The following is a 26,235-nucleotide window of genomic DNA, read 5'->3' as shown; positions in this document are numbered from 1 at the left end:
TATGCCGAAATTAAGGAATACAGCACTGTTCGCCCTGGTTGGGGTATTGGGATGTCCAGATACAACTCCACCCTATTCATTAACATGTCTATATACAGAGCTACTAGGCCAGTTAATTGTAGCAGTGGTTCACGAACCTTTCACGAGGAAGGAACCACTGCTGCACACAATAGAAACCTTCTCTGTCTTAATGGCTTTCGCAGAGGAAGCTTTTGAGATGAGAGAAGACGTCAGACACCTTGGAACTGTAACTTCACCTACGTCTCCCAGTACATAACCAGGTTTGCGACCAAACCAAAAGATTCGTGGGTAAAAGCTGAGAACTATTCTGGGAGGCACTTGTGTCTCAGTCCCTCATGAACCAGAAAGGAGGAACAAACACACTACGAGATGTCTACAACCCTGAAGGTCTGTGCATTTGGGGAACCACGGCTCAGCGTGGAGGGGTGATGAGCTGTCTCTCGAATCCTTGAAGATAGCTCTACATGCTTCTTGGCGCACCAACGGCACATTAGGTGTACTGAAAGGTGGTAGTGAAGAAAAGGTTTCCCAGAAGTGAGATGGGCTAAGATCCTGGGAACAACGTGTTGTGTGGCACGAGGGCCTGGCCAGCCCAAAGTACTCCTCCCGTAAAAACTATCGTGCCACGACGGATGCTATACCGCTGGCGAAACGGTCGCCATCGGTGGTGGCGGCACAGCCTCCACAAGTTTCCCCGTGAGCACCCAATTGGGGTTGGCTAAAGGCGTTTTTCCACTCGGAGAGTCCATTCCCCACAAGCTGGAGAGTTATTTTTCCAAGCTATTGCCCATGTCCGTGTATGAGCTGGATGATGGATCCTCGAGCTGAGAAGTGGACGAGAGAGAGCTTGGGTATGTGATGACGCTCACCTTCAGAGGTGGTGAAACCCAAACCAGTAAACTCATGTACGACACTGCTGGCGTGTCAGCCTGTCTGAGAGTTAAGCCGTCCCCACACGGGTCGTGTTTCTCATCGTAAAGCGTGCCAGACGTGATGTGCGTCGTTATTGCTGCAGCGTCTGAAACGACCTGCCTACATCTCACGGAAGACAACATGCTCCACATCGTGATTTGTGACCTGAGAGCTCTCTAATGGCAGTTCTTGGTTGCATCTGGGGTGTAAGTGACACAATTTCCTCGCAAAAATGGACGGGCATAGAATACACTGAAGAGCCAAAGAAACTGGTACACCTGCCTAATATCGCGTAGGGCCACCGCGAGCACGCAGAAGTGCCCCAACACGATGCGGCATGGGCTCGACTAATGTCTGAAGTAGAGCTGGAGGGAACTGACACCATTAATCCTGCAGGGCTATTCATAAATCCGTAAGAGTACGAGGGGGTGGAGATCTTTTCTGAACAGCACGTTGAAAGGCATCCCAGATATGCTGAATACTGTTCATATCTGGGGAGTTTGGTGGCCAGCGGAAGTGTTTAAACTCAGGAGAGTGTTCTGAGCCATCCTGTAGCAATTCTGGGCATGTGGGGTGTCGCATTGACTGGCTGGAGTTCCCAAAGTCTGTCGGAATGCACAATGGACATCAATGGATACAGGTGATCCATCGGGATGCTTACGTAAGTGTCACCTGTCAGAGTCGAATCTAGACATATCACTCCAACAACACACGTCCCACACCATTACAGAGCCTCCACCAGCTTGAACAGTCCCCTGCTGACATGCAGGGTGCATGGACTCATGAGATTATCTCCATACCTTTACACGTCCGTCCAATCGATACGATTAGAAGCGAGACTCGTCCGGCCAGGCAACATGTTTCCAGTCACCATCAGTCCAATGTCAGTGTTGACGGGAAAAGACGACACGTAAAGCATTGTGTCGTGCAGTGATCAAGGGTAGACGAGTGGGCCTTCGGCTCCGAAAACACAAATGGTTCAAATGGCTCTGAGCACTATGGGACTTAACTTCTGAGGTCATCAGTCCCCTAGAACTTAGAACTACTTAAACCTAACTAACCTAACGACATCACACATATCCATGCCCGAGGCAGGATTCGAACTTGCGACCGTAGCAGTCCCGCTGTTCCGGACTGCAGCGCCTAGAACCGCACGGCCACCGCGGCCGGCTCCGAAAGCTCATATCGATGACGTTTCGTGTAATGGTTCGCACGCTGACATTTGTTGATGGCCCAAAATTGAAATCTGTAACAATTTGCGGAAAGGTTGCACGACTATAACACCACGTTCAAACTCACTTCAATGGTGACAACCTGCCACTCTAGCAGCAGTAACCGATCTACCTACTGCGCCAGACACTTGTTGTCTTATATAAGCGTTGCCGACCGCTGCTAGGTATTCTACCCGTTTACATATCTCTGTTTGAATACGTAGGCCGGTACCCGATTCTTTGGCGCGTCAGTGTAGCTGTGTTAACGTTGTTAGCCATAGTCGGCGTAGAGCAGAGAAAATCGTGAAGAAGACTGTGGACTCGGCAACAGCTTGAACAGCGAATTGCTGGCAGAAACACATTACACAACTATGTACAATATTCTGAGGAAAATACTAGTAGAAGTTCTTTGTTAACCCATTTGAATTTGAAATTGAACATGCGAGGAGCACTCAATAAGTATTGCAACACAAAATTTTGTAGGCGAGTTTCGGTTGAAAAAATGCAGAATTTCGTTTGGGAAATTATCGAATATTCCCGGTTCGGCCGCTACAGTTTCATCAAATTCCGAACGGTGGTGACGCTATGCATAGTCTTTAAAATGGCGTCTGAAACGGAGCTGCGTTCCAAGCAGAGAGCTATCATTGAGTTTCTATTGGTGGAAAAGCAGAGCGTCGTAGATATTCACAGGCGCTTGCAGAATGTTTGCGGAGACCTGGCAGTGAACAAAAGCACCGTGAGTAGTTGGCCGAGGCGTCTGTCGTCATAGCGAGAAGATCGCGCAAACCTGTCCGATCTACTCGTGGCGGCCGGCCACACACAGCTGTGACTCCTGCAGTGTCGGAACGTGTGGACACTCTCATTCGATGTGATCGACGGATCACAAGCAAACCCCTCGCTGCACAGCTGGATGATAGGAAGATGCAGCAAGACAATGACTCTTACATCAGAGTGATATCGTACGTTCATACAGGCCTTTCCTGTAAGGTGGCGTAAGACCTTCGCATTGTACGGAAACCATATTGAAAAATACGATTTTGTAGCCAAAATCGTGGGGAATAATATGGTGTATTTGAATCTTAAATAAAACGAACCTACTCTAAAATAAAAAAAAGTTTTGCATTACTTATTGAACGCCGGACGTAGTTAAAGTACAGTGACTAATGTCATTTTGCGAATGTGTACTATTCGTATACTCGATGTTGTATTGAATTAACGTACTTCACATACGGTTCAAGATCGAGATTCGTTTCGTAATTCCGTTAGAATGGAAGAAGAGACATTTTCGAAACTTCTCCATTCAATGAAAAAGATATTTACCAGCAAGATACAAACATGAGACAGTCCATAAAACCAAAAGAGAAGTGTACGTATTTCACACAAAGTTACATAATACACTCCTGGAAATTGAAATAAGAACACCGTGAATTCATTGTCCCAGGAAGGGGAAACTTTATTGACACATTCCTGGGGTCAGATACATCACATGATCACACTTACAGAACCACAGGCACATAGACACAGGCAACAGAGCATGCACAATGTCGGCACTAGTACAGTGTATATCCACCTTTCGCAGCAATGCAGGCTGCTATTCTCCCATGGAGACGATCGTAGAGATGCTGGATGTAGTCCTGTGGAACGGCTTGCCATGCCATTTCCACCTGGCGCCTCAGTTGGACCAGCGTTCGTGCTGGACGTGCAGACCGCGTGAGATACGCTTCATCCAGTCCCAAACATGCTCAATGGGGGACAGATCCGGAGATCTTGCTGGCCAGGGTAGTTGACTTACGCCTTCTAGAGCACGTTGGGTGGCACGGGATACATGCGGACGTGCATTGTCCTGTTGGAACAGCAAGTTCCCTTGCCGGTCTAGGAATGGTAGAACGATGGTTTCGATGACGGTTTGGATGTACCGTGCACTATTCAGTGTCCCTTCGACGATCACCAGTGGTGTACGGCCAGTGTAGGAGATCGCTCCCCACACCATGATGCCGGGTGTTGGCCCTGTGTGCCTCGGTCGTATGCAGTCCTGATTGTGGCGCTCACCTGCACGGCGCCAAACACGCATACGACCATCATTGGCACCAAGGCAGAAGCGACTCTCATCGCTGAAGACGACACGTCTCCATTCGTCCCTCCATTCACGCCTGTCGTGACACCACTGGAGGCGGGCTGCACGATGTTGGCGCGTGAGCGGAAGACGGCCTAACGGTGTGCGGGACCGTAGCCCAGCTTCATGGAGACGGTTGCGAATGGTCCTCGCCGATACCCCAGGAGTAACAGTGTCCCTAATTTGCTGGGAAGTGGCGGTGCGGTCCCCTACGGCACTGCGTAGGATCCTACGGTCTTGGCGTGCATCCGTGCGTCGCTGCGGTCCGGTCCCAGGTCTACGGGCACGTGCACCTTCCGCCGACCACTGGCGACAACATCGATGTACTGTGGAGACCTCACGCCCCACGTGTTGAGCAATTCGGCGGTACGTCCACCCGGCCTCCCGCATGCCCACTATACGCCCTCGCTCAAAGTCCGTCAACTGCACATACGGTTCACGTCCACGCTGTCGCGGCATGCTACCAGTGTTAAAGACTGCGATGGAGCTCCGTATGCCACGGCAAACTGGCTGACACTGACGGCGGCGGTGCACAAATGCTGCGCAGCTAGCGCCATTCGACGGCCAACACCGCGGTTCCTGGTGTGTCCGCTGTGCCGTGCGTGTGATCATTGCTTGTACAGCCCTCTCGCAGTGTCCGGAGCAAGTATGGTGGGTCTGACACACCGGTGTCAATGTGTTCTTTTTTCCATTTCCAGGAGTGTAGCAATGTCTTCCAATGAGTCACTTGTGTTTATTTTCTGAGCCAGACCAGCAGTCACGTTCAGATTTCGTGCTATTGAAGAAACATTGCAGTTGTTGACCTAGAGAAGTAGAATTGCAGACAGTATGTTATTTATAGTAAATAACATCGACTGCTGCAAGTAATTCTTCTATTCAAATGGCTCTGAGCACTATGGGACTTAGCTTCCAAGGTCATCAGTCCCCTAGAACTTAGAACTACTTAAACCAAGCTAAACTAAGGACATTACACACATCCATGCCCGAGGCAGGATTCGAACCTGCGACCGTAGCGGTCGCGTGGTTCCAGACTGTAGCGCCTAGAACCGCTCGGTCACCCAGGCCGACAATACTTCTATTGAACCAATAAGAAACATACAACATCTGTTAGAAAACAGAAGGTTAGAAACTAGTCTTGTGTTTGCTATTGCGGACCCTGAACTGATCTGCAAGTTATGGAGCAGAATCACGAAGGTACAACATCGCACTCAAGTGGGTTTAACGCAATTTCTTAATGGCCCTGATATAAATCCTATGTGGGTGGCTAGCCTTTCACTTTCCATTTAATTTATTTGTTAAAGTAGCTGATGGAAATTCCTCTTCCAAAATAGATCATGGTAAAGTAGTCTGCTGAGTGTGATTGTTTAACCGATAAATGCTATCATAAAAATTTAGTTACTTTTTTGTTTTCTTTAAATGGGACACGAAATTCTTCATGAATTTGTATCATGTATATCAACGTAAATCAAAGAGGTAAATGGTACCCACTTGGTAGAGGTGTGCCGGCCTGTGTGGACGTGCGGTTCTAGGCGCTTCAGTCTGGAACCGCGTGACCGCTACGGTCGCAGGTTCGAATCCTGCCTCGGGCATGGATGTGTGTGATGTCTTTAGATTAGTTAGGTTTAATTAGTTGTAAGTTCTAGGCGACTGATGACCTCAGAAGTTAAGTCGCCTAGTGCTCAGAGCCATTTGTACCATTTTGATAGAGGTGTTGGCAAAAACCTAGTACAAACGACACTGCATGGAATCTATTGTGCTCCTTTACCGCGAGAAGGGGGAGCAAAGAGCAGATATGAAATCTACAACATCGATAAACAGTTGGGTAGCCGGATGCTGTAGCACGATATCACCAAAAATGGTAAAGTGGTTCCATGGATGCCACTTCTGAGAGGCCATAGTTCGAATTTTGGGCTGCTGAAAAATCAACTGAAACCATACAGGACGGAGCTGCGTGTACTACCGACAGTGCGGTGCAAGGCGGCGTGCTGATTACAGCTTATACTCCTGATCGGCTACACTGCATAGAGATGGGGCTCCTGATGCTGTTTGTCCGGGTTGACGCACAAGTCAAATTGTCGATGAAATACGAGGATCGTTTAATAAGTAATGCTCACATTTTCTTAGGAAGCCATTAATATACACAGACAAACGTCCTTGTTGTGCTTCCCATTTGATGTTTGTTCTGTGCGCCGGTGAAGTTTCGAACCATTCTGGCAGATGGCAGCGCCGTAGTACAGCGTCAAAATGGAGTCTACATACGATTCACGTTACAAGCAACGTACTGTAATTGAATTCTTGCGTGCAGAAAAAGAAACGGTCGTGAACATCCATAAACGTTTGTATGCAGTGCGTAGCGATGCTGCAGTTGATAGGAATACAGATGAGCGATGGATAAAGAATGTTACAGCCACAGGAAATGCACAAACCGAGCCTCTATGATCAACCACGCTCGGGACGTACTGTCAGAGCCACTGCTCCAGACATGATGAATCGGGCTACTGCCATTATTCGTGCCGACCGGCGCATCACAACCTGACAATTGGCTCTACAGTTGTCGGTCAGCATGGGAAGTGCGCCTGCAATAATCGAGACTCTCGGATATTCAAAGAGGTGCTCACGATGGGCTCCCAGAATGCTCACAACGGACCACAAGACTCGAAGAAAGGCTAATTCATCTGAATTGTTGGAGCGTCTTCAGACAGATGGTGAGTCCTTTCTGCCACGTATCGTTACGGGGAACGAAAGCTGGGTGCATCTCTTTGCGCCGGAAACAAAAAGGCAATCCATCGGGTGGCACCATAATCATTCACCACAAAAAGGAAATTCAAGACAACCCCCTCTGCCGGAAAAGTCCTGATGACAGTCTTCTGGGATTGTTATGGCGTCATTCTCGTGGATTTGTTGCCAAGAGGGTCAAACATCAATTCAGAAGCATACTTGAAGACTCTGCATACACTCAAGAACGTTTCCGACATGTTCGATCGGACAAGAATTCAGCAGAAATTTTGTTCCAACACGATAATGCGCTCCCACAAACAAGCCTGAGGAACCGGGAGCGCAGCGCCAAATTGGGTTGGACATCATTGCCTCATCCACCCTACAGTTCAGACCTGGCACCCTCGGACTTCCATCTCTTTGCGCCGCTTAAAGACCCTCTACGGGGAACACACTTTCAAGATGTCTAGAGTGTCAGTCATGCAGTGACTTGGCTACCTATACAGGGCAAGAGCTTTTACCGGCAGGGAATAAATGCTCTTGCACAAAGAGACTACGTAAATAAATAATACACTACTGGCCATTAAAGTTGCTACACCACAAAGATGACGTGCTACAGACGCGAAATTTAACCGACAGGAAGAAGATGCTGTGATATGCAAATGATTAGCTTTTCAGAGCATTCACACAAGGTTGCAGACGGTGGCGACACCTACAAAGTGTTGACACGAGGAAAGTTTCCAACCAATTTCTCATACGCAGACAGCAGTTGACCGGCGTTGCCTGGTGAAACGTTGTTGTGATGCCTCGTCTAAGGAGGAGAAATGCGTACCATCACGTTCCCGACTTTGATAAAGGTCGGATTGTAGACTATAGCGATTGCGGTTTATCGTATCGCGACACTGCTGCTCACGTTGATCGAGATCCAGTGACTGTTAGCAGAATATGGAATGGGTGGTTTCAGGAGAGTAATACGGAACGCCGTGCTGGATCCCAACGGTCTCGTGTCACTAGCAGTCGAGATGACAGGCATCTTATCCGCATGACTGTAACGCATCGTGCAGCCACGTCTCGATCCCTGAATCAACAGGTGGGGACGTTTGCAAGACAACAACCATCTGCAGGAACAGTTCGACGATGTTTGCAGCAGCATGGACTATCAGCTCGGAGACCATGGCTGCGGTTACCCTTGACGCTGCATCACAGACAGGAGCGCCTGCGATGGTGTACTCAACGACGAACCTGGGTGCACGAATGGCAAAACGTCATTTTTTTCGGATGAATCCAGGTTCTGTTTACAGCATCATGATGGTCGCATCCATGATTGGCGACATCGCGGTGAACGCACATTGGAAGCGTGTATTCGTCATCGCCATACTGGCGTATCACCCGGCGTGATGGTATGGGGTGCCATTGGTTACACGTCTCGGTCACCTCTTGTTCGCATTGACGGCACTTTGAACAGTGGACGTTACATTTCAGATGTGTTACGACCCGTGGCTCTACCCTTCATTCGATCTCTGCGAAACTCTACATTTCAGCAGGATAATGCACTACCGCAGGTCCTGTACAGGTCTTTCTGGACACAGAAAATGCTCGACTGCTGCCATGGCCAGCACATTCTCCAGATCTCTCACCAACTGGAAACGTCTGGTGAAGGGTGGCCGAGCAACTGGCTCGTCACAATACGCCAGTCACTACTCTTTATGAACTGTGGTATCGTGATGAAGCTGCATGGGCAGCTGTACCTGTACATACCATCCAAGCTCTGTTTGACTCAATGACGAGGCGTATCAAGAGCGTTATTACGGCCAGAGGTAGTTGTTCAGGGTACTGATTTCTCAGAATCTATGCACCCAAATTGCGTGAAAGTGTAATCACATGTCAGTTTAAGTATAATATATTTGTCGAATGAATACCCGTTTATCATCTGGATTTCTTCTTGGTGTAGCGATTTTAATGGCCAGTAGTGTACATGGACAAGACATGTTGATGTATATCGCCACCAAATTCTGACTCTTAACAATTAACATGTTCCGAGAAAAAGAATGTGCGTCATTACTTAATGAACGACCTTCGTAACTCAGCAGTAAGACCGGCGGCCAGGAACCAACTGCCTCAAATATTCTCCCGGCCCGCACCGAGTAAGCGACCCTTCCTCTGTGCCAAAACCCGGCCAGTCGACGCCGATAAACTAAGCTTTCACCAGATATGCCTCATAACAAATTCGTCTAGACTCCAACTATCGTATTCCGTCAACCTAGGCACCAATACCATTCCTTGCCGCCAATTCCCCACGGTGACTCCGAATATATGCTGACGTAACAGTTGAGCGGCCTATCTCCCCCGCCAGGACTCTGGCGATGGGCGCCAACGGAAATCGGTAATTGGGGTGTTGCATGTGGCGCTGTTCTGTCGGCAGCTCAGTGACTGATTCTACAAAACGTTCCATATAACAGCTAAGCTGTGGCACCGAGCTCGCGCGTTCCCGCCCAAAATATGACGCATTCGTAAGAAAAATGCCCCAGCCGTTATAGAAAACGTGAGTTTCCGTCGCTCTGCCCCCTGAGACTCACATCAAAAGAGAAAGCCACCAGCCACTGGTGGGCCGGTACACTTAATCGCCTGTGGCCGTGCGTTCCCGCTTCCTTCTCATCGTTCACTGCTATTCTAACAAGGGGAGGCCACCAATTGTGAAATTCAGATTCGATTCATATTGCGCATGATAAAAGCTCATGGCCAGAGGTGTAATGTGGGAAAGCACCAAGATGCACTTCTTAGCCGTTGCCGAGAAAATCGAGTTAAAAGAAACCGTTGCGATGAAATACTCTCTACGATTAGGCCAACGCCCTCGCCGACTCCTTTGAGAAGCAGTTCCAAGCGGCGGAACCCCAGGATGAAGAACATGAAGAGGTAGTCAGTCGTCAACTGGCTGTCTTCCTCAATGCTGAGGAGGACCCAGAGGACGAACCCATACTTTTTGCCCCCGAGGACGTGGCAAGAGTAATCAGGTCCCTCCCTACAAAAAAGGCGCCAGGGCACGACAGTGTCACAAACCAGTTAGTCAAAAAACTCCCACCCACAGCGATCACACACCTCGCGAACGTCCTCAACGAGATTACTCGTTCCCGTGTTTTCCCAGCTTGCTGGAAACATGCGGAAGTGGTCGCGATACACAAACCAGGGAAAGACCCGCTATTCCCGCAGCACTACAGGCCGATTAGCCTCTTGCCAACACTCAGCAAGATCTATGAGCGCCTCCTGCTAAGACCCATACAAGAACACATTACCAGAGAGCAAATTCTGCCGGATTTCCAATTTGGGTTCCGGCAGAACCACTCTGCCCCACAGCAGGTCATGAGAATGGTTGAAGCAGCCACAGAGGGCTTCAACCACAGAGGCTACTGCGGGATAGTGCTACTAGACGTAGCCAAAGCCTTTGATTCAGTATGGCATAGAGGGCTACTCTACAAGTTGTACACACAAGGGTTTCCCGGGAGCATAGTTCAGCTCATTAAGAGCTATCTCACGAATAGGACTTTCTCCGTCAAAGTAGAAACTGCCACATCCACCAGAAGGCGTATTCGTGCCGGGGTGCCACAGGGATCGGTCCTGGGGCCCGTATTGTACAGTTTGTACACTGCGGATACTCCGACGGCCCCCCTGGTGCACACTGCGCAGTACGCTGACGACACAGCCTTCTACACGAGAAATGCGAACAAGGACCTGGTCATCCGTAGGCTACAAAAGGTTTTAGATGACACAGAAACTTGGGCCCGTCGCTGGCGCATCACGATCAACTCCGAGAAGACGCAGGCAATGCTGATTACCCGCAGGCTTGGAAGGCGCGAACCTCCTCAACGTCCCCCCCTCCACCTTCACCTAAATTGAATCCAACTCCCCTGGCGCAGAACCGCCAAGTACCTTGGCGTAACCTTGGACTCTCGTCTTACGTGGAAACCCCACATAGACGAGGTCCACAGGAAGGTCTGCGCCAGAATGTCCATTCTATACCCTATCCTGAACACAAGCAGCTCCCTTCCCTGCCCAGTAGCAGTAAATGTTTACCAGGCCCTGATCCGGCCAGTAATGGAGTATGCGTGCCCTGTCTGGGGATACGCGGCGAAGCAGCACCTGGACAAACTCCAGAGGCTGCAGAACCGCGCCCTCAGGAGGGCACGGCATCTGCCTCTTGGATTCCCCACAGACGACTTGCACGCCGCAGCCGAAATCCCACTCCTGAGAGAGCGCTTCCAGGATCTGGCAAGGGCCTTCTATGAGGGTTCTTCCAGATCCGAAAACGCGCTCATCCACTCCCTAGGTCGGTATGACATGTCCCGCGATAAGCACAAGCGCCCTATGACGATCTTCGACGACTAAGTCGAAGAGAAAATCCCAAAACCAATCCCTAATCCAGTTCCTTCCCATATAACACCAATCTTTTCGCCTACCTCAGGCAAGTACTAGACTCACTCACAACAAACATCACAAGTCACAGACACCAAAAAACTATAGAAAAATCACACACACACGTTCACAGAGGAGTAAAAGCCGAAAGGCTACAAACTCCCCCACACACACTTCCCCAAAGAGGGGAAAGTAAAAGATGTGAGCAGCAGGCAGCATCTCGACACTTCGCTTGAAGATGATGGGTACGAAACCCTTCGAAACGTTGCGAGAAGACGACGCCTTTACTCGGCTGATCACCCGAGAAGATTTCACGAATGGAATACGCCGAGAAAGTCTCAAATCACATTTAACATACCTCTACGGGGAGGATATCCATCGCAGCTACCAGATGCTACAGAAACTACGACTCAAGACGGGCAAGCTGCTTAGCAGACTGGCCTTCTTACAACGGTGTCGAGATAAAGAAGTGTTGCCGAAATTTGCCAACTTGCGACACCCTGTTAGCACGACAAGATCCAGACGCATACTACAACGAGCCGGTGCGGCCCTGGTGCGCGAACACATACGGGTCACCAGGCAGGAGTTAGATAAGAACGCAAGGATGCTGCTTACTCAACACCTTCGATTGGCATCCTATCTCCCACCACACACATGGGAGTGGATCGACGGAAACACATATGCAAGCAGTGAGATCCACAAGAGAAAAGCCACGGAAAAACAATGTGGCAAGTTCACCAGACTGTCTGGAGCCCGGCAACATGCCGACCACACAACCAATGCCAAGACTGTCATCAATCTGGCAGGCAAAGAACTGGACGAGACCACAATATCAGTGCTGTCGAGAGGACTTAATTTTGCTCCAGTACCCAGGACACTACCTAAGCGAGACATTATCAGCAGCATCGAGCAAGCCGTGCGCGGCCTCCCTACGGAGGCAGCTGAGGAAGTTAGGAGAGAGACGTGCAGGGTCCTGGAGAAGGCAAAAATGCCCAAGAACAACATAACGTCTGCTGAATGGAAGGCTCTTAAGGCCCTACGTGAGGATGAGGACACTGTCGTTCTAGCTGCTGACAAAGGCAATGCCACGGTGATACGTGATACTGAGGAAAGAAGATTATTGGCAGAAGATAAACTCACTGCTACAAGATACTGCCTACAAGCAACTGGACAAGGACACGACAGCTTCCGTGACTCGCAAGACCATCGCCTTGCTCAATGACTCTGGACTGGAAAAGGACGTCATCAGGAAGCTGTACCCCAGAGCACCGGCACCACCACGGCTATATGGGCTCCCTAAGATCCACAAAGACGGAGTTCCATTGCGACCCATAGTGAGCACCATCAACTCACCGACATATGGTTTAGCCAAGTACCTAGCACAACTGCTCAAACCGATCGTGGGTCACTGTGAGCACCATGTCAAGAACTCGGCGGAGTTTGTGAAGGTACTACAAGGCTTTCGCCTGGATAAAGAAGATCTTCTTGTCAGCTTTGACGTCACCTCACTCTTCACACGAGTACCGCTGGAAGACTCCCTAGCGCTGCTCGAAACACGCTTTAGTGAGGACACAATAAAGCTGTTCCGGCATGTGTTAACAAACACCTACTTCAAGTGTGGAGGCAAATTTTATGAACAAGTGGATGGTGTAGCCATGGGGTCCCCCTTAGCTCCAGGCATCGCTAATCTTTACATGGAACACTTTGAAGACATAGCCCTGGACACCGCCCCATTGAAACCTAAAGCCTTCTACAGATATGTGGATGACACTTTTGTCGTGTGGCCACATGGCAGAGAGAACCTGCAAGACTTCCTGCGACATCTCAACAGCATACACAGCAACATACAATTCACCATGGAGGTGGAAGAAAACGGAAGCTTGCCCTTCCTTGACATTCTAATCAAGAGGCACCCTGATGGCACCTTGGGTCACGCTGTGTATAGGAAGAAGACACACACGGATTTATACCTTCATGCACAGAGTTGCCACCACCCAGCACAACGCAACTCAGTGCTTAACACACTTGTGCACAGGGCCAAGTCTATCTGTGATGATGACAGCCTACCTGCAGAGTTACAACACCTAAGGAAGACCTTCCGCAGCAACGGTTATAATGAGACGCAAATCTCGCGCGCCCTACACAAGAGCAGGAAGGTAGACACACCAGAAGAAGAAGATGAGACCAGATGCCTGGCATTTCTACCATACGCGGGACCGCCAACAGCCAAGATTGCCCGCATTCTGGAGAAACACAACATCAAGACAATTTTTCATGCCCCAAGTAAAATTAAGGACATACTTGGCTCAGTCAAAGACCACCTAGGACTGCAGACTCCGGGCGTATACAGTATTGAATGTGAATGTGGTACGAAATACATCGGACAAACGCAGCGCTGCATCACGCAGAGGCGCTCGGAACACATTAGAAATGTACGCCTTGGTCAGACAGAAAAATCGGCGGTAGCGGAACATAGCCTTAACGAAGGACACACCTTCCTCTTTGAGGGTACGAAGAAGCTGTGTGACGCTAAAGGATTTTGGGATTCAGTTTTCAAAGAGGCTGTAGAAATTCGGTTGAACAGCAACCTGATCAATCGAGACACTGGTTTCCAACTTAGTACAGCTTGGAATCCCGCAATAACTAAAATTAGAAGAGAACGCTCCGGCACGAAGACGGTAGCGGCCACAGACGTATTAGGAACCGGCAGGGACTCGACGCCCGGTCCGCGCCGCGAACCCTCCACCACTGGCGCGGCGGCCGATTCCGCAGGTACCTGATTGGTCGGCGCCCGGAATCAGTCACTGGTCCAGGAGCCTTTATAGGACCGCGCAACACAGCATCTCGACACTTCGCTTGAAGATGATGGGTACGAAACCCTTCGAAACGTTGCGAGAAGACGACGCCTTTACTCGGCTGATCACCCGAGAAGATTTCACGAATTCAAGAGTAATGTTTGGGGCCAGCTGCCCACACCATCACACTTTCATCTCCACGCTTAACCGTTGGAATCAAGCAATAAGCATTGTAGGCTTCTTTTGGCTTCTTCCAGTCGTAAACCCAGACCGATGTTGGAAATAACGAAACCGTACACTCGTCGGACCACATGACGTGTTTCCATTGATCAGCACGTTTTACGCTTCTTTACGTTGTTTGTCATCACTAATGGTTTCGGTATAGCAGTTCGTCCATGAATATTCTCTTTATGAAGTTCTCGGCGGACAGTGTCGATAGATACGGGGTCACGAAAATGGGTATTGAGCTCTGCAGTCACTTAAGCCGCCGTAGTTTTGACACAACTCGTGTTAGCATACGACGATCTCTGCCATTTAGTTTTCATTTGCGCCCACTATTATGTTTACACGATGTTGCCATTACTGCTGAAACAGTTGCTCTTGAAACATTAAGTTGGCTGTTTTGGTTACTGATGATCCAGCTAATCGGGCCCCCACAATCTGCCCCCTTGGGAACTCTGTTAGGTCCATCATTGCACGTCGACATCGGCCTCTGAATGCAAATACGAAGGATGTACTACTCGTAAAGAACCTGCACTGATACCTTGTCCGTACTGAACACGCACAGTCCAGCGTGACACATGCCTTACCATCAGACACAGCCATCCCATTACTACCACTGTTCACATTATTTTGCCTATCCACTGTACAATTACGTAAATAATCCGCAAGTCACCACACGGTGCGGGGCGGAGTGCTACCTGCACCACTACCAGTGATTGTCCTTCCCGTTTCACAAGCAAATAACTGTTTCCGTATGGGCCGTAATTTCTCTTTGTCGTCTCCGTGGCCATAACATGAAATGCACTCTGGCGGTAGAATCATCGTTCTATAGTCAGTGCCAAATACAGTTTATCTAAGTTATCTCAATAGTGTTTCGCGAAAAGAGTGTCGTTCTCACTCCAGGGATTCAGTATGTAAAGATGAAAAAAACTATGTCAACCGAAAGAAATATCATGTACGAGAGGGATGTTTTCTTAATAGAGTTTATTGAACAAAAGTGGAACACAAGTGTATCATGTTTCGACGTATTCTCCCTGTCGTTCAACACAGTTCCTCTAGCGCGTATGAAGTCTACTTCTACATCTACATCAACGTGATTACTCTGCAATTCACAATAAAGAGCCTGGCAGAGGGTTCCTCTGAAAAAAAAAGGAATAGCGATTTGTACCTGAAAAAAGCAAAAACGTAATTACGGAAATTTATTTTTTGACGTGATAATCAATACTTAATGATATCCCCTCTTGCCTAAAATATTTTACAGCCCAAACTCTCTAAAACGCTCATGCAAAAATAAAGAGAAATAGATAGCACTTGTTCCTGGGTAAATGATAGCCTCGTCTCTTAAATGTCTAGTATCTTTCTCTCCAGCTTGTACCCTCCGACCTTGGGGTTCCAGAAAAGACTCAAGCACTAATCTCGGATTCGCATCGCTCTCATCTAGTGGAGGAGAGATTTCCAGCTGAAACACTACTGAGTTTTCCCAGACGATCATGCGGCATTAAAAAGGTAAATACTTTTTCTATAGTCTAGCTAATCTCGTCCTTTATTGTGTCGGTTGCTCTGCAAAACTGGACACTGAAAGATGGTCACTTAATATATGTACGAACAGTCCCGATTTTCCCCGTTAAAATGGTTCTCTTGCCGAGGAAAGTTACTGAAAGGTGCAACTGGACATAAAAGTGTAAGCTCAATATCTATTTTTATTTAAAAATATTAACAGTTCATAACAATTTACAGGAAATCATTGCATCCAAGCCGCGCGGAGTGGCCGCGCGGTTTAAGGCGCCATGTCACGGACTGCGCGGCCCCTCCCTCTGGAGGTTCGGGTCCTCCCTCGGGCATGGGTGGGTGTCTTGTTGTCAGCATAAGGTGTAAGTCTAGGGATCGATGACCTAAGCAGTGTGGTTCCTTAGGAATTCACACACATTTGATTTTTGAACATTGCGTCCCACAGAAGTGATTTCTGGTGTTCCTCAACGAAGTGTGTCAGACTATCTGCTGTTCATGATCTAGATAAACGATTTAGGAGACAATACGAGCAGCTCTTTTAGATTGTTTGCAGATGATGCTGTCGTGTACCACATAACTTAGTAGTCGGAACATCGATACGAGAAACAAAGTCATTTACTCGTGATATCTGCATGGAGCGATAAGTGGTAATTGCTTGTGCACAAGAAAAAGTATGTCTTCCACAAGAGTACTAAAAAAATCCGTTAAATTTAGGTTGCATGCAAAATTATACAGATATTATAATTACAAACAACATAAATTGGAGTCATCACAAAGATAACGTTGTGTGGAAGAATCTTGGAAGACTGTGTTCTATTGGCAGAGCACTTAGAAGAAGTAGCAGGTCTACTAATAAGACAGCCTCATTTTCTGGAGGACTGCTGCGAAGTGTGCCATGTTTACCAGGTAAAACTGGGTATCGACACTGAAAAAGTTTAAAGAGGGCAGCTCCTTTCGTATTATCACAAAATAATGCAGAGAGGGTCTCGGATCTGGTAGGTGAGTTTTGGGTGCAATTATTACAACATAGATGTATTTCTACTCTGGATGCAAAAATACTTTATTGACTCCCACCTACATAGAGAGAAATGACCATCGTGCTAGAATAAGAGAAATCAGCTGTCAAACAATAAGTTTTAGGTGTCCATTTTTCCCACTTGCTATTCGGTAGTGGACCAATCGAGAAATAGTGTGAAAGTAGTTCTGTGCACTTAGCTGTGAATTGCCAAGTATTCATGTAGATCTCGATTAAAAGCACACACACGGACATTCTTACTAACGTTTAAAAGCCCCCGAAGAGACGTAGATGGCGCTGATACTGGTAATTTATTGGAAGACACACGGGTCGCAAATGTCGGGAAATACCCCATAAATGGATGGGAACTGGTGAATGTATGACGTCACCAGTTAACGCACCTCGCCCCAAGGGCAGCGGTTGGGGTAGGGCGTGAAGGGGTGACTGAAAGATAAATTACTTGCATTCGAGCAAACGGTGCAAGTTTCAAACACCTTTTGTTACTGTTGTAAAAATAGAAATTACAAAATTATTGTCCTTGCTGTAAACAGGTAATGGCTGTACTCATTTTATGTTTTTTCTAGTGTCCCTTCGGTTTTTGTTCGTTGGTGTGGTCTTCAGTCCAGAGACTGGTTTGATGCAGCTCTCCATGCTACTCTATACTGTGCAAGCCTCTTCCGTCTCCCAGTACCTACTGCAGCCTACATCCTTCTGAATCTGTTTAGTGTATACATCTCTTGGTCTCCCTCTACGATTTTTACCCCCCACGCTGTCCTCCAATACTAAGTTGGTGATCCCTTGATGCTTCAGAATATGTCCTACCAACCGATCCATTCTTCTAGTCAAGTTGTGCCACAAATTTCCCTTCTCCACAATTCTGTTCAATACCTCCTCATTAGTTATGTGATCTACCCATCTAATCTTCAGCATTCTTCTGTAGCACCACATTTCGAAATCTTCTATTCTCTTCCTGTCTAAACTATTTATCGTCCACGTTTCACTTCCATATATGGCTACACTCCTTACAAATAGTTTCAGAAATGACTTCCTGACACTTAAATCTATTCTCGATGTTAACAAATTTCTCTTCTTCAGAAACGCTTTCCTTGCCATTGCCAGTCTACATTTTATATCCTCTCTACTTCGACCATCGTGACTTACTTTGCTCCCCAAATAGCAAAACCCATTTGCTACTTGAAGCGTCTCATTTCCTACTCTAATTCCTGCAGCATCACCTGATTTAATTAGACTACATTCCATTATCCTAGTTTCCTTTTGTTGATGTTCATCTTATATCCTCCTTTCAAGACACGGTCCATTCCGTTCAACTGCTCTTCCAGGTCCTTTGCCGTCTCTGACACAATTACAATGTCATCGGCGAACCTCAAAGTTTTTATTTCTTCTCCATGGATTTTAATACCTACTTCGAATTTTTCTTTTGTCTCCTTTACTTCTTGCTCAATATACAGATTGAATAACATCGGGGATAGGCTACAACCTGTCTCACTCCCTTCCCGACCACTGCTTCCCTTTCATGCCCCTCGACTCTTATAACTGCCATCTGGTTCCTGTACAAATTGTAAATAGCCTTTCGCTCCCTGTATTTTACCCCTGACACCTTCAGAATTTGAAAGAGAGTATTCCAGTTAACGTCGTCAAAAGCTTTCTCTAAGTGAACAAATGCTAGAAACGTAGGCTTGCCTTTCCTTAATCTATTCTCTAAGATAAGTCGTAGGGTCAGTATTGCCTCACGTGTTCCAACATTTCTACGGAATCCAAACTGATCTTCCCCGAGGTTGGCTTCTACCAGTTTTCTCATTCGTCTGTAAAGAAGTCGTGTTAGTATTTTGCAGCCGTGGCTTATTAAACTGATAGTTCGGTAATTTTCACATCTGTCAGCACCTGATTTTTTGTTTACAGACATTAATTAGTACAGTAAACGTAGAGTCTTTACTGATAGCAAACCTATTCGCAAACTTATACCCATTTACTTTTGCGCTATATAAAGGGTGTTTCTTGTACTGTAGTTCGCAATAATGCTGTGGAGAGCGCGAGACAGGTAAATAAAATAATAAATCATATCTCAACGTGATCACGTAACTGCCTAACGGAGTGAAAAAAATTCTGCCTACCAGAAGCAAGGATCGATTCCCGAGCCCCACGCGCTGAATTCGCTCACGTAGGCCCCGAGCACCACCGACTTTGGTTAGGCCGGTCAGGAGCGTCTGACCGGTAGGCTCAACCACTGGGCATGCGGCGAAGTACGACATCTGGTGACGTCACATGTCTTCAGTGTTTCTCATCAACATTTGGAGAACTGTGTAAGTGTTAGTCTCCAGGACTACGTATTTCAAAGGGAAATATCCGGAGTAAATGTTTTATTTGCCACATTTATGCGCTTTGAACAAATAGAGGCAAGTTATAGATTGATTTTGTAGTTTATATTTCATGAGGTATTTGTGAAACTACACTACTGGTCATTAAAATTGCTACACCAAAAAAAATGCAGATGATAAACGGGTATTCATTGGACAAATATATTATACTAGAACTGACGTGTCATTGCATTTTTAGGCAATTTGGGTGCATAGATCCTGAGAAATCAGTATCCAGAACAACCACATCTGGCCGTAATAACGGCCTTGATACGCCTGGGCTTTGAGTCAAACAGAGCTTGGATGGCGTGCACAGGTACAGCTGCCCATACAGCTTCAGCACTATACCACAGTTCATCAAGAGTAGTGACTGGCGTATTGTGACGAGCTAGTTGCTCGGCCACCATTGACCAGATGTTTTCAATTGGTGAGAGATCTGGAGAATGTGCTGGCCAGGGGAGCAGTTGAACATTTTCTGTATCCAGGAAGGCCTGTACAGGACCTGCAACATGCGGTCGTGCATTATCCTGCTGAAATGTAGGGTTTCGCAGGGATCAAATGAGGGAGGTGACCGAGATGTGTAACCAATGGCACCCTATACCATCACGCCGGGTAATACGCCAGTATGGCGATGACGAATACACGCTTCCAATGTGCGTTCACTGCGATGTCGCCAGACACGGATGCGACCATCATGATGCTGTAAACAGAACGTGGATTCATCCGCAAAAATGACGGTTTGCCACTCATGCACCCAGGTTCGTCGCTGAGTACACCATCGCAGGCGCTCCTGTCTGTGATGCAGCGTCAAGGTTAACCGCAGCCACGGTCTCCGAACTGATAGTCCATGCTGCTGCAAACGTCGTCGAACTGTTCCTGCAGATGGTTGTTGTCTTGCAAACGTCCCCAACAGTTGACTCAGGAATCGAGACCTGGCTGCACGATCGGTTACAGCCATGCGGATAAGATGCCTGTCATCTCAACTGCTAGTGACACGAGGCCGTTGGGATCCAGCACGGCGTTCCGTATTACCCTCCTGAACCCACCGATTCCTTATTCTGCTAACAGTCACTGGATCTCGACCAACGCAAGCAGCAATGTTACGATACGATATACCGCAATTGCGATAGGCTACAATCCGACCTTTATCAAAGTCGGAAACGTGTTGGACGCATTTCTCCTCCTTACACGAGGCATCCCAACAATGTTTCACCAGGCAACGCCGGTCAACTGCTGTTTGTGTACGAGAAATCGGTTGGAAACTTTCCTCATGTCAGCAAGTTGTACGTCTCGCCACCAGCACCAAACTTGTGTGAATGCTCTGAAAAGCTAATCCTTTGCATATCACAGCATCTTCTTCCTGTCGGTTCCATTTCGCGGCTGTAGCACGTCATCTTCGTGATGTAACAATTTTAATGGCCAGTAGTGTACACACCTCGTGGTCGTGCGGTAGAGTTCTCGCTTCCCACGCCCGGGTTCCCGGGTTCGATTCCCGGCGGGGTCAGGGATTTTCTCTACCTCGTGATGGCTGGGTGTTGTGTGATGTCCTTAGGTTAGTTAGGTTTAAGCAGTTCTAAGTTCTAGGGGACTGATGACCATAGATGTTAAGTCCCATGGTGCTCAGAGCCATTTTTGAACCAGTAGTGTACACAATGTTCGGTGTTGATGTACGTATGCTAATGATACCCTTTGTTGCTAGGGACATGGGCGCGCTGATGCACCTACTGAAGTGCAGTCTCGGTTCGGGCATCCTGGCGATGCCGATGGCCTTTCGGAGCGCGGGGCTGGCCGTGGGGCTCGTGGGCACCGCCCTGGTGGGCTACATCTGCACACACTGCGTCCACATTCTGGTGAGTAGCCGCGAGGAGGCTACGCGAGGAGGTGGCGCAACAGGTTCTCAATGAAAATCTGCCCGAGCAGTAAATGTAACAGCAGAATTACTGAAGTACGGGCCGACTCCTCTTGCAGATGCTGTGAGTGGGCTTGCCTATCTTAAGATGCATGGGATTTCTTTTCTGGGTCAGTTTTATTTTCCGTTTCTTGCACAGATCTTCCAACTTCTGCTGTAGTTTAGGGCCTATATTTGCCACGGAAATCCAGTTCTATGTCCTTACACTCAGTTCTCTCTTCTGTTAGCGCTGTATTAAAATGATTTCCCCGTTCTCTAATGCCAGGAGCTATTACATTTGTCCCTCATTTGAGATTTTGACATCTCTTCTTAAGCTCTTCAGTGTTTTCCTTTGTCCCTCTCCCTACATCTACCTAACTTGTCAGATCTCTTTCACCACATCTCATTCTTCTATTAATAACTTTTTTGTCTAACCTCCTTGTTTATTTCCATAATAAATAATTATAGCCGCCCGGTGTGGCCGAGCCGTTCTAGGCGCTTCAGTCTGGAACCGCGCGACCGCTACGGTCGCAGGTTCGAATCCTGCCTCGGGCATGGATGTGTGTGATGTCCTTAAGTTAGTTAGGTTTAAGTAGTTCTACGTTCTAGGGGACTGATGACGTCAGATGTCAAGTTCCATAGTGCTCAGGAGCAAATAATTATAGTTCCTTTCTGTGATAACGTGGGCCTATTTTTTCAGGATTTCAAGAAGAATGCTTTCGGGACAAGAACGCGTGGGTGTTGTTAGTGCTCGATTGTCCGGTTTATCTTATCCGGAGATGCGGCAGACACTCAGTCGGAAATTTCACAAGCAAGCACCAACCAAAATTCAGTTAATTGTCAATAAGTTGCAAAGAAATGTTAACTTCTCCTATGAATAACAGTCCTCCTATCCCACAAGAGACTGTTCAGTGGATCAGAGAAGCAACCGAGAAAAGTCCGAATGCATCAATTCGTCATTTATACAAGGAGATTGACGTAACAAAATCAACGATTGTGTAAGTGTCCCACATTACGCTAAAGCAAGAAGCCTATCACATTCAAGTGCTTTGCAAATTTAACCCTGAAGAATACTCAACTCGCCAAGCTGTGTGTCACGATTTGACAGGAACTGCACACAACGAACACCTCGTGCATCACATTTTGTTTACTGACGAGACCACATTCCACACACGAGGAAAAGTTTACAAATGTAACTGCCGCATACTGGGTAATAAGACAAATTACGATAGCACTGAATGAGAAAGACACAGACCAACAGTAATTGTGTGACTTGGTTCCATAAAGACTACAGTTTATGGAGTTTTCAGTTTTTCAGAAGAAACAGTTACAGGAAACGTTTACTATGATATGCTGGAGCAGTTCCTGCAACCACACTTCAACAAGAAGCCATTGGTGATAGAGATTAGAGCAGGCCATAATTCTGCTCAAGAACGCCTCCTAAATCGAAGACTCGCCAGGAGAGATGGTCAGGCAGAGGTTGAGCAAGACTTTACCCTTCGCGTTCATCTTATTTGACACTCTCGGATTTTTTTTCTCTGTGGCGTACATAAACATAATCGTGTAGAAAACAAGAGTAAGAGATGTACAGAATCTAAGAGCTCAACTCCGAGATGCAGCGTCGGCTATTTCGAGAGATAGGCTTCATAATGTGTTCAGATCTGCTGTTCTCAATGAGTCCAATGTTGCAAAACACACGGAAGCTACGCTGAAGTGTGCTGAAAATGTATATATACTGACAAGTAAACATACATGCATTTTTTGTAGATGAATCCTTTATTTTGTAGAAATTGGTCGAGGCTTTCTGACCATTCATTATACAGGGTGAACGTTATAAAACAGATATAATGCAGCGATATATTCCTGTTTGAAAATGGAGGAAAATAGGTCCTACGAATATGTGTGCGGAAATGCATCGTTACCACGGTAGATGGCACTGGCGAATGACAGTTGCTCTGATACGTGCCGTGTGTTCCTGGCGTGTTGCAGGCTGTGTGATAGACGCAGCGTATTGTAAGTAGTAAAAAAATGGTTAAAATGGCTGTCAGCACTATGGGACTTAACATCTGAGCTCATCAGTCCCCTAGACTCAGAACTACTTAAAGCTAACTAACCTAAGGACATCACAAATATCCATGCCCGAGGCAGGATTCGAACCTGCGACTGTAACAGCAGCGCGGTTCCGGATTGAAGCGCCTAGAACCGCTTGGTCACAGGGGCCGGCTTGTAAGTACTCGAATGGTTCGGTATTCATATCGGGAACAAGTCGACATGGTGTTTGTATACTGCCAAGCAGCTGGAAACGGTCGACAGGCAACACAGCTATACCAAAAAAGGTACCCTCACAGACACCAACCACATCATGCAACACTTCAAGCCATTTTTGGGAGTTTTGTGTGATCATGGGTCCTTTCCGACAAATGACGTGCAGGAAGGTGGCAGACTGTGCGTGTACCAGATTTGGAGGACCAGATTCTACAGGATATTGAGACGAACACTCGTACAAGCCCCAGGCAAGTGGCCAGACAACGTGGTGTAAGCCAAAGTACGATTATGTGTATCCTGCATGACAACGGCTATCAACCCTATCACCTGCAACGAGTGCAATGATTATCAGCAGCAGATTTCCCTCTATGGAAACGATTTTGTCAGTGGTTTTTGCTCCAGACCATCACAATTATGGGAGTTTTGTCATCAGTCCTCTTCACTGACGAAGCAACCTTTGCCAGAACTGGTATCATCCATGTGTGTTGCATTGCATGGGAACCACTTTGAAAATCTGTTGTGACGTGGATACGATGCAGCCTTGAACTGTGTTCCAGGATGATTTGTTGTCATTGTATGCACAGTATCCACCGTCTGCCTAATGTTCATAGGACCATTTTTTTCCAGTCAGGAATCCGTCCCTGCAGTTTTTCGGTTATTAATGTATGCCTTATGTATAATGTCTGAAGATAAAACTGCCCCAGAAGAAGAAAATATCTGATGCACCTTAAGATAGACAACCCATCTTACATCATAGAACCCTAAAGCGAGTGGTGTGAGTTGGGTAGCCTACCTTAAGGTGCATCGCACATTTTCTTTTTCCGTGCCAGTTTTAGTTTCACCCACACTGTGTATGCGCCTCACTCAGCCACGCTGCTTCGTGTGCCTCGGCTTGACTACTGTGGCTGGTGCTGTGCAGGTGGAGAGCTCACAGCGGCTGTGCCGGCGGCTGAAGCTCCCTTCTCTGGACTACCCTTCCACGGCTGCTGCCGCCTTCACGTCAGGGCCAGACCGCCTGCGGCCGCTCGCTCCAGTAGCCAGGTGAGTCTAGCCAGAAGATTTGTGGCAGGTCTGCCTTTCACACGGAATAGATACTCCTATTATTATTCACAATAAACTAAGCTCTGCAAGTGCAGAAGTCGTGCATAGATTTGAACAGTGCATAAAATCTTTGTTCGCAAATGCATTTAATTATTCCTGTCCATGGTATGGCTTTAGGAAAGGTAAATGCACCAGAGAGGCACTTCTCACGTTGCAGTTGATAATGGAAGCAAGATTAAAGAAAAATAAAGACACTTTCATAGGATTTGTCGACCTGGCAAAAGCGTTCGACAATGTTAAATGGTGCAAGGTGTACGAAATTCTGAGAAAAATTGGAGTGAGTTATAGGGAGAGACGTGTTATATACAACGTGTACAAGGGTCAAGAGGGAATAATAAGGCTGGACATCCAAGAACAACGTGCTCGGATTAAGACGGGTGTAAGACGAGGATGTAGTCGGTACATTCAAGAAGCAATGATGGAAATAAAAGAAAGGTTCAGGAGTGGAATTATAATTCAAGGTGAAAGGATATCAGTGATACGATTCGCTGATGACATTGCTATTCCGAGTGAAAGTATAGAGGTATTATATGATTTACTGAATGGAATGAACAGTCTGATGAGTATAGAATATGGACTGAGTGTAAATTGAAGAAAGACGAAAGTAATGAGAAATAGCAGAAATGAGAACAGTGAGAGACTTAACATGATGGTTGATGGTGGTCGCGAAGTAGACGAAGTTAAGGAATTCTGCTACCTAGGCAGCAAAATATCCAATGACGGACGAAGCAAAGAGGACATCAAAAGCAGACTAGCACTGGCAAAGAAGGCATTGCTGGGTGATAGAATTCTATTAGTAATCAAAGATAGACCTTAACTTAAGGAAGAAATTTCTGACAATGTACGTTTGGAGCACAGCATTGTACGGTAACGAAACGTGGACTGTGGGAAAACTGGAACAGAAGATAATCTAAGCATTTGAGATGTGGCGCTAAAGCGAAATGTTGAAGATTAGGTGGACTGATGAGGTAAAGAATTAGGAGGTTCTGCTCAGAATCTGAGAGAAAAGAAATATATGAAGACACTGCCAAGAAGAAGTGACAGGGTGATAGGGCATCTGTTTGGACATCAGGGAATCGCTTCCATTGTACTAGAGGGAGATGTAGAGGGCAAAAACTGTAGAGGAAGACAGAGATTGGAATACGTCAAGCAAATACCTGAGAACGTACGTTGCAAGTGCTATCCTGAGATGAAAAGGTTGGCACAGGAGAGGAATTCGCAGTGGACGGCACCAAACAAGAAAAAAAAGAAAAAAAGATGCGAAGCACACTCTCGGAAAATGTGAAAACACTACGTTTGAAAAATTATGTCTTTTGTGAGGCTGTGAATGGTAAAGGGCGGCTCTTCATAGTACATACGCCTGCGAAGAATTGTTAGCTTTTCCTCACTAATCCTGGCCCGTATATTGTTTTCGAGCTGGTCAATGGTTGCTGGTTTGTTGACGTATACCTGTTCTTTGTTCAGTCGTCAAGTCATGGATAATAACTGTATACCTGAGACGAGCTTCCGCATCTGCGGGTTTACCTCTCTGCACCAGTTGCTCTTTGTTCGCGAACAATTTATACTCCGTCGTAGAAATTATTTGCAGTGACCTTTGGTTCGGGCCAAGCTGAACGGCACATCTTCGGCTGCGCTTTTCAGCGCTGTCACTAACGTTACCCTCACTCGTTGAAATTTTTGAAGAGA

General features: G+C 47.1%; 1 protein-coding gene across 1 annotated transcript in view; it reads left to right on the top strand.

The window, feature by feature from the left end:
* Positions 1 to 26,235, top strand: part of LOC124605711 (proton-coupled amino acid transporter-like protein pathetic) — a 134,532-nt gene that overhangs the window by 71,108 nt on the left and 37,189 nt on the right. Inside the window, exons 4-5 of the mRNA XM_047137585.1 lie at positions 20,995 to 21,145; positions 24,368 to 24,489. Coding sequence (XP_046993541.1) covers positions 20,995 to 21,145; positions 24,368 to 24,489 — 273 coding nt within the window. The remainder of the gene's footprint in view (positions 1 to 20,994; positions 21,146 to 24,367; positions 24,490 to 26,235) is intronic.

This window comes from Schistocerca americana, chromosome 3, assembly GCF_021461395.2.
Source record: "Schistocerca americana isolate TAMUIC-IGC-003095 chromosome 3, iqSchAmer2.1, whole genome shotgun sequence".
Taxonomy (NCBI): domain Eukaryota; kingdom Metazoa; phylum Arthropoda; class Insecta; order Orthoptera; family Acrididae; genus Schistocerca; species Schistocerca americana.
The sequence above is the reverse complement of the archived record's forward strand: the minus strand, read 5'-3'. Positions and strand labels throughout refer to the sequence as shown.